Source organism: Heterodontus francisci, chromosome 4 (assembly GCF_036365525.1).
Source record: "Heterodontus francisci isolate sHetFra1 chromosome 4, sHetFra1.hap1, whole genome shotgun sequence".
Taxonomy (NCBI): domain Eukaryota; kingdom Metazoa; phylum Chordata; class Chondrichthyes; order Heterodontiformes; family Heterodontidae; genus Heterodontus; species Heterodontus francisci.
This window is the reverse complement of record NC_090374.1, coordinates 78,725,432-78,741,212: the sequence shown is the minus strand read 5'-3', so window position 1 is coordinate 78,741,212 and position 15,781 is coordinate 78,725,432. Positions and strand designations below refer to the sequence as shown.

At 43.1% G+C, this 15,781-nt stretch overlaps 1 protein-coding gene across 3 annotated transcripts in view; it reads left to right on the top strand.

Moving 5' to 3' along the window:
- The first annotated feature begins 400 nt into the window (after positions 1-400).
- Positions 401-15,781, top strand: part of chd1 (chromodomain helicase DNA binding protein 1) — a 211,756-nt gene continuing 196,375 nt past the window's right edge. For 2 of the 3 annotated variants that reach the window (XM_068029758.1, XM_068029756.1), the window contains exons 1-2: positions 401-598; positions 1,574-1,771. In XM_068029758.1, coding sequence (XP_067885859.1) covers positions 1,719-1,771 — 53 coding nt within the window. In that variant the 5' untranslated portion in view covers positions 401-598; positions 1,574-1,718. Of the gene's footprint in view, positions 599-766; positions 1,319-1,573; positions 1,772-15,781 lie in introns of those variants that run through there. The other variant, XM_068029757.1, reaches the window with a different exon arrangement.

Sequence of the window (15,781 nt, the reverse complement as noted above, 5' to 3'; positions counted from 1 at the left end):
AACTCAGATTCCTGGAAACATTTAACTTGTGCATGGTTTAGGAAATTCACGATACTCGAAGCTGAAATGTACAGCAGTTCCTACAACAGGCGTCAATGTTCCACACAGGTGTGGACCTCCACCTGGGATCTATGATTTAAAGGCTTACATTTTCTCCTTACAGTCCTCCTGCATATTTTTCATGCCCCTTTCCATCAATTTGCAATATTTCCGTGCAGCGTGCCGTTCAGGTTCTGGTGGAGTAAACTTAGATTCATGAGGCCACTGGTGCATCTCTGGATGTTACTGCATGGCTGCGAGTGTTAGGCTGGGGAGCCTAGCGTGCCTGTCAGCCCTGGGCAGAGCAGCTCCAATCCCCCCTCCTCTCGGCGTGCGGGTGACGTCATTGCAAGCGAGTCCCAGCCCGAAGTGTGAACGAGAGTCATGGCGGCGGTGTCTGCCGGCAGGGACAGAGTATAGTGTGTACAAAATAAAACTGCTGTGTCGGCAGCCAAACTGAAAAGGAGAAGGGGGGAAAATACAGAGAGGACAAAAAAAAAGGAACAGGGGCACGAGACACGGCAAATAACACTCAAGGAGAAGAAAACAGAGGTGCCGGGTGAGAAATTTCCTTCCTTCCTGCTGGACTCCCCGTACAGGAGGACAGGGACCAGACGGGATCGAGTTGGGCAGCGGATAGTATCTTACAAGTGTGGGAGAATGTCGAGCGCGAGCTCCGGGCTGACGTTCGGCCGGGGGAGGGTGGGCGTTCGAATGGAATGCGCTGGGAGCCGGCGAGAGAACGCTGGCGGCTCTCGTGCTCCGCGCACATTCCATCAGCAGCAAGCGGTTAACTCACGGTGTGGAGAGGACACCCGGAGAGACAGGCGGACAGGCACCGACACAAACCCCTTTACAGCGTGCTAGGCCTCAGCCCAGGCCTGGGAATGGATTGTACACTGCAATCCCACTGTCCGACCCACAGGCGCTTTTGTTAGTCACCGAAGGCTCAGTGTACTACCGGGCCGAAATGATAACAGGCTGAATTAGAAGACTGCAGACATTTACAGAAACGATATTGTTTCTCGTTTCTCTCTTCCCCGCCCCCCCCCCTTTTTTGGGGGGGATTTCTCCCCCACACACCTCCTTTGTCTGGCTTATTCTCTTCCCGGGAATCGGGGAAGTCGTGCTTCTTCCCATGCGCGATGACGACCGAATGTTGCGGCTGGTATTCTTCAGCAAAAATGACTTTTCATTAGACGTTAATGGTGGAAGCGACATTACAATGTGGTCATTTGTTTCGATGATCAAGATTGTTTTTTACACCTACATTTATTCTGTAAGTAACAGTAGGAGTCCGCATGGTGATCCCACACAGTATAAAAATGAAACCTAGACAATCGAAATCGATTGAGAATCGAAAGCAGAACATTTTGCTTTCTATTTTTTTTAATGTTTAATGACATGTCCGTTCACAATCATTGACTTGGGTTTTGTCAGGCAGCGATAACTGTGTCATAATACGTGATCCGCGTTTATCTGTAATTTGAGATGGTGGTGAGACTCCTAAATACTTAAATTTCTTTTACTGCAGAAACGTGAAGTTCGCATTTGGAGACGAAGCAGAAGTTACAGAATCACCGTGGAACGATAAATAAGTTTTATTTCGGAGTAGGATCTTAGCAGTTTCAAGCTTGAGTAAAGGTTCTCATCTGATAGTTTCCTTTTCGAACCTGGAAATGGAGGGTCACGATGACGAGGACAGCGTCAGTAACAGTAGTGGAGACTCCAGGTATTAAAAGCTTTATTAACTCTGTACGCAATAGAAATGTACTGTGTTACTGCACTAGAACAGTAGGATGTTAACATGTTAAGGGATAAATCCTTATGGGTTGTGCATATAAAAATGGAAATGTATCTCTCCCCCTCAACCCCTTAATAATTTATACAATTTACACATGCGCAATACTACTGAAAAAATAATTTGGATAGTAATGCCAGCAGAAGATGCAAATTCTGGTATAATTCCCACCGAGAAAGCTCCAAAAATATATTTGTGTTCAAGGCTATAATGCTTTTTAAGGTTTTGTTTGCTTTTATAATTTGACAGCATGACCCTTCAAGTGTGTTGCAGCAAAACCAAGTTCTAGTAAGACACTAAAGTGAGTGGCGCAATCCATTGAATTTCCAGTACCTTGGGGTATCTTTATCTATCTGATTCGTCTCACACAGAGTTCCTATATCAGCCATTCCTGGTTGAAAATTGCTGACTAGGCTACCCAGAATACAGTCTTGCTGTCTTTCCATTGCAGCATCTGGCTACTTTGTTAAATGAGTCCTGAGTTCTGGCTTCGTCAATCCTCTGGCAACATGTTTCAGCTGCTAGTCATCGGAGAAAGAGGAATCGGAGGTGTGGCCTTGTGCATCTTCCAGTAGCCAGTGTAGATTCATGGTGTGGGAGACAACAGAATAGTGAAAATGGTTGAAACAAAAATGTTTTTTGTAGAAGTCATTTCTGATACCTTTCACTGGTGAATAAACCACAATTATAATCAAGCTACCAGGAGACGTGTTCAGTATGCACAGTGTTGTGAAATTTTGGGTAGGATGTAAAAGATCATATTGCTTTAGGCCACATCATACTAATTTATTAGTTTTGATTAACCCTATTTATTCTTTCAGTTATCACAAAAACTGGAAAGTGTCCCATACCCACAACATAATTTTATACTTAAAACAGAAAATGTGAGAAATAATTTGGCAGGAGCATCTGTGGAGAGAGAAACAGTTAATGTTTCAGGTCAATCATGTTTTATCATAACTATACTTGCCTAGGTAATATAGCTGCATGCACATATTTTGGTTTGGATTCAGGTTATCCTTATTTTAAAATGAAGGAGATTGGGCATTTAATTAAGGAGGGAGGGGGGGGTCTCAGCAAAACTAGTAGGGTGTCTGTTTCCCAACACGTGTATCATGATAAACTTCTACTTAAATTCTGCTGTCACTGGTTGAGTGAATTTTTGTTATCATTGCTTTTCAGTTCATGGAATGTGGCACAGTTACAAAATGTATTTTCTCAGAAGGGGGAAATAAAACCTGTAGCTCTTTAGTGTAAGCATGCTTCCTGGGGAAGCACTGGTGATACTGTGAAGAAGTATGTTCTCCATACCATCCAGTTTACAGAAGGCACCTCCCAAATAATGGTTGCTGCTAAAATGAGGAGAGAGAAAAAGCAAACATGTTTTTGTTCTTTTTTCCTATCTCAAACAAAAATCAAGCTGTACACATAATTAATGGCTATTTGGATTATGTACTGTAGGGACATGGATCTTGTGGACCCTAGCACGAAGTCAACATCTTGACGGAGAGGGAGAACATTCTCACAATAAATAACTTTGTTTTGTAAACATTGATATGATACCTCTAGATTCTGAAATAAAAAGATTTTGAATTAAAATTGTAGTTTTAGATCCCATTAAATCCTAACTTTATATAAAGTGAGCTTTGAACTGTGCTAAAGTGTACAAATACTCATTGGGTTTTAATGGATATGGACTAAACTACTGCCCCTCTGTTGAGAGGAGAGACATTTGCATGATATAGTACCCAAATATTGTACACTCTTTTCTTCTAATCCTTATTTTAGCATTATTGCCAGAATATTGTATTGCTTTAGAGATGCCCTTTGCCAGTGTCAATTCAGTAAATAATTTTGAGAGCAATGATTGGGGCATTACCTGATTTCTTGCCCCCCTGCACCCTTGCCCATCACATAAAGGCATTTGTTTTTCATGAGTCTGGCGCACCATTAATAACGCATCAAAGATTTATCTTTCCTTTAGTGCACAGTTGCCCAAAGAGATTAAACAAAGGGAATCACCGGAACTTATTTGTGAACAAATCATAGCATTACATAGAAATTACAGCATAGAAACATGCTATTTGGCACAACTGGACTATGCCTGTGTTTTTGCTGCACACGAGCCTCCTCTGTCATCTAACTCCAACAGCATAACGTTCTATTCCTTTCTCCCTCATGCGCCTGTCTAGCTTCCCCTTAAATGCATCTATGCTATTTGGCTCAAGTTTTACATTCTAACCAGTCTCTGGGTAAAGAAGCTTCTCCTGAATTTCTTGTAGGATTTACGAGTGACTATCTCATATTTACAATCCCTAGTTTTGGATTCCCACAGAAGCAAAAACACTTTCTTCATATTTACCCTATCAAACCTCTTCATAATTTAAAAGACCTCTATTAGGTCGCCCCACAGCATTTTATTTTCTTGAGAGAATTTTCAAAATTCTTTAAGAAAAAGGAATGTGGTGAGAGAATATAAATTGGGTAGGTGTGTATCAAGGTTTAGTGCAAAAGCAAAGTACTGTGGATGCTGTAAATCTGAACTAAAACACAAAATATTGGAGATACTCAGCAGGTCAGGCAATATGGAGAGAAAAAGAGTTTGCATTTCAGGTTAAAAACCTTTCGTCAGAATTGTTCTGATGAGATATCATTGCCCTGAAATGCAAACTCTGTTTTTCTGTCCATGCTGCCTGACCTGCTGTGTATTTCTAGCATTTTCTGTTTTTATCTAAGTTGAAGTCTGATGGGTGGGCAGGGTGATTATACTGAAAGCATATTTTAATGAGCTAATGAACTCAAGTTGCAATGCAGCCCATAACTTGTTGCATCACAAGATCTTTACAAAATGTGTAGTGGCTGGATTATTTTTGTAATTATAAATGATTATAGGGCTGTGGAGTCTTGTCAAAGATGTCTTCAGAAGATAGTGTTTCCTGGCTAATGGAGGAGGAAGGTACAGCTTCAATTCTGAAAGATTTCTGGTATATCCAATCGCATGATTGGATACCAGTAGTACAGGAAAATATTTCTGGATAATTGCAGTGCTACTATGTATTGAGAATGGATTGGCTTATTTAGCAAGTTAGTCGCCAATTTAGTTGTGTTTTGATTTTGACCACTGATGATCAGTAACTTGGCATTTGAAGTTTGGTCCAGAAGAGTAATAATCAGGATTACAGCTCTCTGAAGATCTTGCATAGCTGTTAATCATTGTGGCTAAAGAGCTAAAACGTGCATCATGTTCAGTGAAAATATGTTTTATGCGTATCGTGCATTGGGCTATAAAAATGTAATTTGCTAAATGTTACTACAGTTCTGCTTTGATGGTCCATGTACCCTTTATATATCTAAAGATTATGTGATATACTTGCATGCCGTAGTGTACTGGTTATGGTACTGGACTACCAACCCTCAGGCTGTGTTCCACCAGAGCAAGTTATGCAGTTGAGTTCAATAAATATGGTAACTGTGGGCTAAGAGCTTCAAAAAAAAGTTTTGTCGTAAAATCCCAACTTGTTCACTATGACCTTGAAGCAAGGGATTCTGGCACCCCTATCTAGTTTAGCCGATATGTGATTCCGGTCCCAAACCATGCTTGACTCTTAATGCTCCCCCAACTAACCCCTCAAGAAGTGTTGTTCAAAAGGTAGCCCATCACTTTCTCAGAACAACTAGGGATGGACAGGCACTTGGAGATGTTTGAGTTAATTAACGAGAGCCATTTGTAAAAGGCAGCTCGTTTTTGACTGACGGATTTTTTTTGATGAAGTAACAGAAGGTTGATGAGGAAAATGTGGTAGATGTTGTCTTTATGGATTTTAAGAAAGAGTTAGACAAAGTATCACATAAAAGGCTGATGAACAGAACGGAGGCTCAATGTATAGGAGGATAAGTGTCAGCTTGGATAATAAAAAAATTGCTTTAAGGACAGAAAACAGTGAGTCGTGGTAAATGGTTGTTTTTCAGATTGAAGGATGGTCGACAGTGGTGTTGCCCAAGAGTCAGTGCTGGGCCTACTGCTTTTTTTCGATATAGAGGTAAATGATACGGATATTGGAATACAGAGTAGAATTCCAAAACCTGCCAATGATACCAAACTTGGAGGTTTAGGAAACAGTGAGGGTGATATCAATTGACCGCAACAGGGTATAGATAGGCTAACAGAATGGGCAAACAAGTGGTAGATGGAATTTAATGCAGAGTAGTGTGAGGTGAGGCATTTTGGCAGAAGGGATAGGAAGAGGCAATATACATTTAATGGCATAGTTCTAAAGAATGTGCAGGGGCACAGGGACCTTGGGGGTTCATGTGCATAGATCTTTGAAGGTGGCAGGGCATATTGAGAGAGTAGTTAGCAAAGCATATGGGATCTTGGGCTACACAAATAGAGATGTTGAGTACAAAAGCAGTGATGTTATGCTGAACCTTTATAAAGCTCTGGTTAGACCACAGCTAGAGTATTGCACCCAGTTCTGGTAACACTTTTGGAAGGATGCAGAGGAGATTTATCAGAATGATTCTTGGGTTGAGTTGGATAGAAGTGTACAAGATTATGAAAGGTTTAGATAAGGTAGACAAAGAAAAGCTGTTCCCATTTGCTGATGGTACAAGGCCTCGGGGGCACAGATTGAAGGTTTTGGGCAAGAGATATGGGGGGATGTGAAGAAGAACATTTTTATGCAGCGGGTGGTGATGACCCAGAACTCGCTGCCTATGAGGCTGCTGGAAATGGAGATGATCAGTGATTTCAAAAGGAAATGGGATGGGCACTTCTGGGAAATAAATTTACAGGGCTATGGGGATTGAGCAGAAGAATGGGACTGACTGGATTGCTGTACAGAGAGCAGGCATGGACTCGATGGGCTGAATGGCAGCCTCCTGTGCCATAATGATTCTTTGAACAAGGCTGTTAATATAGCATATGGGATCCTTGGTTTTGGTAATAGTGGGATTGAATACAAAAGCAAGGAGGTTTATGTTAAACCTTCATAAAACACTGGTTAGGTCTCATCTGGAGTATTGTGTTCTGTTCTGGACATCACATTTTAGGAAACATGTTAAGGCTTTGGATAGGTTACAGAAGAGATTTACTAGAATGTTGCCTGGGATGAGGGACTTCATGTGGAGAGATTGGAGAAGCTGTGGTTCTCCTTGGCGCAGAGAAGGTTAAAGAGGAGATTTGATAGAGGTGTCCAAAAGTATGAATTATTTTGATGGAGTAAATAAAGAGAAACTGTTTCTAATGGCAGAAGGGTTGGTAACCAGAGGACATAGATTTAAGGTGAAACAAAAACAAGAAATGCTGGATTCACTCAGCAGGTCTGGCAGCATCTGTGGAAAGAGAAGCAGAGTTAACGTTTCGGGTCAGTGACCCTTCTTCGGAACCAGTTCCGAAACGTTAACTCTGCTTCTCTTTCCACAGATGCTGCCAGACCTGCTGAGTGAATCCAGCATTTCTTGTTTTTGTTTCAGATTTCCAGCATCCGCAGTATTTTGCTTTTATTATAGATTTAAGGTGATTGGCAAAAGGATAGCGATGACATGAAATTTTTTTTTTAAACAGTGAGTTGTTAAAATCTGGAATGCACTGCTTGAATGAATGGTGAACGCAGATATAAATTTCAAAAGAGAATTGGATAAGAACAAAGGACAGTACAGCATAAAAACAGGCCATTCGGCCCTCCAAGCCTGCGCCAATCTTGATGCCTGCCGAAACTAAAACCTTCTGTACTTCCGGGGACCGTATCCCTCTATTCCCATCCTATTCATGTATTTGTCAAGATGCCTCTTAAATTTCGCTATCGTACCTGCTTCCACCACCTCCCCCGGCAGCAAGTTCCAGGCATTCACCACCCTCTGTGCAAAAAACTTGCCTCGCACATCCCCTTGAAACTTTGCCCCTCTCACCTTAAACCTATGTCCCCTAGTAACTGACTCTTCCACCCTGGGAAATAGCTTCTGACGATCCACTCTGTCCATGCTGCTCATAACTTTGTAAACCTCTATCATGTCGCCGCTCCACCTCCGTCGTTCCAGTGAAAACAATCCGAGTTTATCCAACCTCTCCTCATAGCTAATGCCCTCCAGACCAGGCAACATCCTGGTAAACCTCTTCTGTACCCTCTCCAAAGCCTCCATGTCCTTCTGGTAGTGTGGCGACCAGAATTGCACGCAATATTTTAAGTGTGGCCTAACTAAAGTTCTGTACAGCTGCAGCATGACTTGCCAATTTTTATACTGTATGCCCCGACCGATGAAGGCAAGCATGCCGTATGCCTTCTTGACTACCTTATCCACCTGCGTTGCCACTTTCAGTGACCTGTGGACCTGTACGCCCAGATCTCTCTGCCTGTCAATACTCCGAAGGGTTCTGCCATTTACTGTATACTTCCCACCTGCATTAGACCTTCCAAAATGCATTACCTCACATTTGTCCAGATTAAATTCCATCTGTCATTTCTCCGCCCAAGTCTCCAACCGATCTATATCCTGCTGTATCCTCTGACAATCCTCATCACTATCCGCAACTCACCAACCTTTGTGTCGTCCGCAAACTTACTAATCAGACCAGCTACATTTTCCTCCAAATCATTTATATATCCTACAAACAGCAAAGGTCCCAGCACTGATGCCTGCGGAACACCATTAGTCACATCCCTCCACTCAGAAAAGCACCCTTCCACTGCTACCCTGTCTTCTATGACTGAGCCAGTTCTGTATCCATCTTGCCAGCTCACCTCTGATCCCGTGTGACTTCACCTTTTGTACCAGTTTGCCATGAGGGACCTTGTCAAAGGCTTTACTGAAGTCCATGTAGATAACATCTACTGCCCTTCCTTCATCAATCCTCTTTGTCGCTTCCTCAAAAAACTCAATCAAATTAGTAAGACATGACCTCCCCTTCACAAAACCATGCTGCCTCTCGCTAATAAGTTCGTTTGTTTCCAAATGGCAGTAAATCCTGTCCCGAAGAATCCTCTCTAATAATTTCCCTACCACTGACGTAAGGCTCACCGGCCTATAATTTCCTAGATTATCCTTGCTACCCTTCTTAAACAAAGGAACAACATTGGCTGTTCCCCAATCCTCTGGGACCTCACCTGTAGCCAATGAGGATGCAAAGATTTCTGTCAAGGCCCCAGCAATTTCTTCCCTTGCCTCCCTCCGTATTCTGGGGTAGATCCCATTAGGCCCTGGGGACTTATCTACCTTAATGCTTTGCAAGACACCCAACACCACTTCCTTTTTGATAATGAGATGACTGCGACTATCTACACTCCCTTCTCTAGGCTCATCATCCACCAAGTCCTTCTCTTTGGTAAATACTGATGCAAAGTACTCATTTAGTACCTCGCCCATTTCCTCAGGCTCCACACGTAGATTCCCTTCTCTGTCCTTCAGTGGGCCAACCCTTTCCCTAGTTACCCTCTTGCTCTTTATATACGTATAAAAAGCCTTGGGATTTTCCTTAATCCTGTTTGCCAATGACTTTTCATGATCCCTTTTAGCCCTCCTGACTCCTTGCTTAAGTTCCTTCCTACTGTCTTTATATTCCTCAAGGGACTCGTCTGTTCCTAGCCTTCCAGCGCTTACAAATGCTTCCTTTTTCTTTTTGACTAGGCTCACTATATCCCGCGTTATCCAAGGTTCCCAAAACTTGCCAAACGTATCCTTCTTCCTCGCAGGAACATGCTGGTCCTGGATACTAATCAACTGACGTTTGAAAGACTCCCACATGTCAGATGTTGATTTACCCTCAAACAGCTGCCCCCAATCTAAATTCTTCAGTTCCTGCCTAATATTGTTATAATTAGCCTTCCCCCAATTTAGCACCTTCATCCGAGGACTACTCTTATCCTTATCCACAAGTACCTTAAAACTTATGGAATTGTGGTCACTGTTCCCAAAATGCTCCCCTACTGAAACTTCGACCACCTGGCCGGGCTCATTCCCCAAAAGCAGGTCCAGTACAGCCCCATCCCTAGTTGGACTATCTACATATTGTTTCAAGAAGCCCTCCTGGATGCTCCTTACAAATTCTGCCCCATCCAAGCCCCTAGCACTAAGTGAGTCCCAGTCAATATAGGGGAAGTTAAAATCACCCACCAGTACAACCCTGTTACCTTTACACCTTTCCAAAATCTGTCTACATATCTGCTCCTCTACCTCCCACTGGCTGTTGGGAGGCCTGTAGTAAACCCCCAACATCGTGACTGCACCCTTCCTATTCCTGAGCTCCACCCATATTGCCTTGCTGCCCAACCCCTCCGAGGTGTCCTCCCACAGTACAGCTGTGATATTCTCCTTAACAGATAATGCAACACCCCCACCCCTTTTACATCCCCCTCTATCCCGCCTGAAGCTTCTAAATCCTGGAACATTTAGCTGCCAATCCTGTCCTTCCCTCAACCAAGTCTCTGTAATGGCAACAACATCATAGTTCCAAGTATTAATCCAAGCTCTAAGTTCATCTGCCTTACCTGTTCTCGCATTGAAACAAATGCACTTCAGACCACCAGTCCCGCTGTGCTCCGCAACATCTCTCTGCCTGCTCTTCCTCTCAGTGTTACTGGCCTTATTTACTAGTTCCCCCTCATTTATTTCACTTGCTGTCCTACTGCTCTGGTTCCCACCCCCCTGCCACACTAGTTTAAACCCTCCCGAGTGATGCTCGCAAACCTTGCAGCCAGGATATTTGTGCCTCTCCAGTTTAGATGCAACTCGTCCTTCTTGTACAGGTCCCATCTGTCCCTGAAGAGATCCCAATGGTCCAGATATCTGAAACCCTCCCTTCTACACCAGCTGTTCAGCCACGTGTTTAGCTGCACTATCCTCCTGTTTCTAGCCTCACTGGCACGTGGCACAGGGAGTAATCCAGAGATTACAACCCTTGAGGTCCTGTCTTTTAACTTTCTACCTAACTCCCCCTGCAGGACCTCATCACTCTTCCTGCCTATGTCATTGGTACCGATGTGTACCACAACCTCTGGCTGTTCACCCTCCCCCTTCAGAATGCCCCCTGTCCGTTCAGAGACATCTTGACCCTGGCACCAGGGAGGCAACATACCATCCTGGAGTCTCTTTCACGTCCACAGAAGCGCCAATCTGTGCCCCTGACTATAGAGTCCCCTATAACTATTGCCCTTCTGCACTTTGTCCCTCCCTGCTGAACAACAGTGCCAGCTGTGGTGCCACTGCTCTGGCTGCCGCTGTTTTCCCCTTATAGGCCATCCCCCCCAACAGTATCCAAAACGGTATACTTGTTAGAGAGGGGGATAGCCACAGGGGATTCCTGCACTGACTGCCTGCCCCTTCTAGTGGTCACCCATCTATCTGCCTGCACCTTGGGTGTAACAGGGAAGAACAGGGAAGTGGGATTAATTGAATAACTCTACCAAAGGGCTGGCACATGCAGAATGGGCTGAATAGTCTCCTTTTTGCTGTGTGATTCTATGAATAATCTCGCGATAGTTGGGCAGGGTGTACCTTGAGTAACAGATTAATTGTGAAGAATTGCTCTTTCGCCTTAACTTCAAGTTTCCTATTGAGTAATCCAGAAACACTTTCAAGAAATGGGCATTATATGTTTTGCCTGTAAACCTTTAGTTAAAATTCTCAGTTTGGATGAAAAATTTGTCCTATTTTTGTTTTGAATTATATTCATTTCATATTGCGTACCAATCTTGTGTGTTAAACAGATATGGTAATCTGCGCTGTTAAGGGAGATTTAATAGCATTAAACAACAGGCAAGTACCTTTTGCATTGTTCGCCACTTTTTTAGGAATGAGAAGTCACCCTGTTATTGATCAAACAATGGTCATAATATACTGCAATTACCCATTCTCTAACACACACAAATAGCAGAAAGTCTATGGCCTTAGTTGGATCACACACAATTCACTAATTTCTCATGCATTCTTTAATACAGGAAATAGACCAGGTTGTCTGATGATCAAAGTATTCAGCAGCTAGTGGTAGGATGTGGCTTTGAGTCTCTGATCCCTTATGCGATAGTGCCTTGCTTTCACCTATATCTGCAAGAAAAGTATCTCTCCAAATGCAGGGCTTTTAGGTTAGCAAGTTACTCCAGATTGACCTTCCTTATGTTACATTGGCTGAATTACCCCCTCAGTTGGGAAATGGGCACAGTTCAGGGAAACTCAGCGGTGGGTGAGAAGGGAAGAGAGGAGGAAACAAAATAGTAATGTACTTTTTACTAGGCCTTTCTGTCTATAATTGCGTTTTATTTTGTACTCCCTTACATGTATGCTTTCAGTATTGTCCTTTCATTATTGTATTATATGCTAAAAACCAAGCTATTGTCTTTGTAACTGCTAGTCAGCATGGTAGTTTTGTGTAGTTAATTTGTTACTGTTTAAATAAGACCATAAAAAGCCATGAAACAAGAAAACATATTCAACCTATCAATATAATAAAAGCAAAATACTGCAGATGCTGGAAATACTCAGCAGGTCTGGCAGCATCTGTGGAGAGAGAAGCAGAGTTCTGATGACCCTTCATCAGAACTGACAAATATTAGAAATGTAAAAGATTTTAAGCAAGTAAAGTGGGGGTGGGACAAGAGATAACAAAAGGGGTGTTGATAAGGTTCAACCTATCAAGCCCATTCCTTCCAATTTGCCATGCAATAGTATACTGTCATGGACTCCACATAAACTTATTCAGAATTTCTTGAAGGCTTTTTAAATCAGAAGAGACTCCCAGAAGAGCCCAAAATAAACCTCTTCAAATAGTCTTTGTGTATACTGAATAACACACATAAAGTGTTCCTTTTAAAGACCTGCTTGGGTCTGCAGATGAAACCCAACCCGAGCCCGACTGAACCACATCCGATCCGGCCCGAATCCTTACATTTTCTCCCGCGCCCAAGTCGACTGAACCACCGGAATAAAGTTGATTATATTAAAGAGGTTGTTGTCTACTTTGGATGGAATTGCTCACTGCAGACTAGTGCGGAGTGTTTCCCGCCTTGACTGGCTGTCCGTGTCCAACCCGACCGGAGCCCAAATGCTGGACCCGGAAGAGTGACCCGACCCGACCAGAACCCGACACATGTCGTCGGGTCCCGTCTGGTTCGGGTCAGGTAGCCATGCTCTTGTTCCATTAACTTTTTTTTAATTCATTCATGGGATGTGGGCGTTGCTGGCCAGGCCAGCATTTATTGCCCATCCCTAATTGCCCTCGAGAAGGTGGTGGTGAGCTTCCTTCTTGAACCGCTGTGGTCCATGGGAGGTAGGTATACCCACAGTGCTGTTAGGGAGGGAGTTCCAGGATTTTGACCCAGCAACGGTGAAGGAATGGCGATATAGTTCCAAGTCAGGGTGATGTGTGACTTGGAGGGGAACTTGCAGGCAGTGGTGTTCCCAGGCATCGGCTGCCCTTGTCCCTCTAGTTGGGAGAGGTCGTGGGTTTGGAAGGTGCTGTCTGAGGAGCATTGGTGCATTGCTGCAGTGCATCTTGTAGATGGTACACACTGTTGCCGCTGTGCGTCGGTGGTGGAGGGAGTGAATGTTTGTGGATAGGGTGCCAATCAAGCGGGCTGCTTTGTCTTGGATGATGCCGAGCTTCTTGAGTGTTGGAGCTGCACCCATCTAGGCAAGTGGAGAGTATTCCATCACACTCCTGACTTGTGCCTTGTAGATGGTGGAGAGGCTTTGGGGAGTCAGGAGGTGAGTTACTCGCCGCAGGATTCTAGCCTCTGACCTGCTCTTATAGCCACAGTATTTATCTGGCTACACCAGTTCAGTTTCTGGTTAATGGTCGCCCCTAGGATGTTGATAGTGGGGGATTCAGCGATGGTAATGCCATTGAATGTCTCGGAGAGTTGGTTAGATTCTTGTTGGAGATGGTCATTGCCTGGCACTTGTGTGGCCTGAATGTTACTTGCCACTTATCAACCCAAGCCTGGATATTGACCAGGTCTTGCTGCATTTCTACATGGATTGCTTTAGTATCTGAGGAGTTGCGAATGGTGCTGAACATTGTGCAATCATCAGCGAACCTGCCCACTTCTGACCTTATGATTGAAGTAAGGTCATTGATGAAACAGCTGAAGATGGTTGGGCCTCGGACGCTATCCTGAGGAACGCCTGCAGTGATGTCCTGGAGCTCAGATGATTGATCTCCAACAACCACAACCATCTTTCTTTGTGCTATGTATGACTCCAGCCAGCAGAGAGTTTTCCCCCTGATTCCAGTTTGACTTCAGTTTCGCTAGGGCCCCTTGATGCCATACTCAGTAAAATGATGCCTTGATGTCAAGGGCAGTCACTCTCACCTCTCCTCTTGATCACTTGTATGCCTAAATCTACCCTCATAATGGTCAGTCCTATTTCTTGCCAGGTGCTCATGCAGCTTATTTTTAAAAGATAATTGGATTAGCAATATATATTGGAAATGATCAAGAACCACATAAGTAAGAGTCAATTTTGGTGTTGTATTTCTTGTGAAGATCTGCAGAACCCTAAGATTCATACACTGTTTAAAACTCTCTGGAAGGCACTTGCTAGTAAAATGTCATTGTTTGCATTTTTTTGAAGTATATATTTTGACTTTTGTTATGTAGGTGCACTGAATACCATCGAGGTGAAATAATGTAGGTAATATAACAGGTGAAAAAGATAATTCTGAAACTGTCTTAAAAATTGAAGGTTTAGGCATCACATTACTTGTTTTGTAGTATTGAGGATTATTTTCTCGTGGCAGATGTGTAAACATTGAAGAGTTTGTACCTTCCTGCACGTTTTTATAATCGACAAACCTTATGAGTGCGGCTGGTATTATGGCTGGATGTCAAGTTGCAAGAGCAACATTGCAGTAATCCAGCTTATTGACTCGGATTTTGCTCTGTTCAGTGTGTTAATTTTAATGTATTAGCCCTTTTCTCCACTTGGCTTTGCCTTTCATCTCAACTTGGCTTTTTGTTAATTTTTGCATGAATCTGCTTTTATGTTCATTGCTTTGACGTTGAAAGTGTAGTAAAGTAGCTGTAAGTCATCCTTTAACAGTTCTTAAAAAATGCACTTACCTAGAACGAGAACAGTCTGCTCAGTGTGTGAATTTTGATAATTTGGAAAATCATACTACCAGTGAAGCTTGTTAAAGATTTGGCATTGGGAATTTCTGACATGCAAATCAGAAATTCTAATTTTTAAAAAAAATCTTCAGGCTTGTGTTCTGAGAACAGCTAGTTTATATTTTCAGTGGTGCCATCAGCTACTGGATTTAATTAAAGGCTTCCTCAGATAAAATCCATATGGAATTGTAAAAATGAATAGAGATCGTAAAGTTCATAAAAGGAAAGTGCCAAACTATAAACTAGACTGACTAGCTTTCTCCTTCTCACTGAAGAAGCTGATGGCTGAAATTTTCATAACTTTTCAAGCTTTATTGTACTCTGCAATGAGCAAAAGCAAGGAAACTGCACTTTAAAACTTTTTTTTTAAAAAAACAAAGAAACACAGACTTCGATAACACATACACAGTTTTAAACTTGAGCAAGTTAAATGAAAGCTAATTAAGCAATTGTTAGTCAGTTGCCAGCATTCGCCAGAGCTGGCGGGCAGCCATAAAGGCGGGGCTAAAGTTTGGCGAGTCGAAGAGACTTAGTAGTTGGCAGGAAAAACGACAGAGGCGCAAGGGGAGAGCCAACTGTGTAACAGCCCCGACAAACAAATTTTTCTGCAGCAGCTGTGGAAGAGCCTGTCACTCTAGAATTGGCCTTTATAGCCACTCCAGGCGCTGCTCCACACACCACTGACCACCTCCAGGTGCTTACCCATTGTCTCTCGAGATAAGGAGGCCAAAGAAGTATGCAAACTAAGTGGGGAGAAAGACATTGTTTTGCTCACCCAGACTTGTATCTGTATTGGAAAAACTGGAAATACTCAGCAGGTCAGGCAGCATCTATGGAGAGA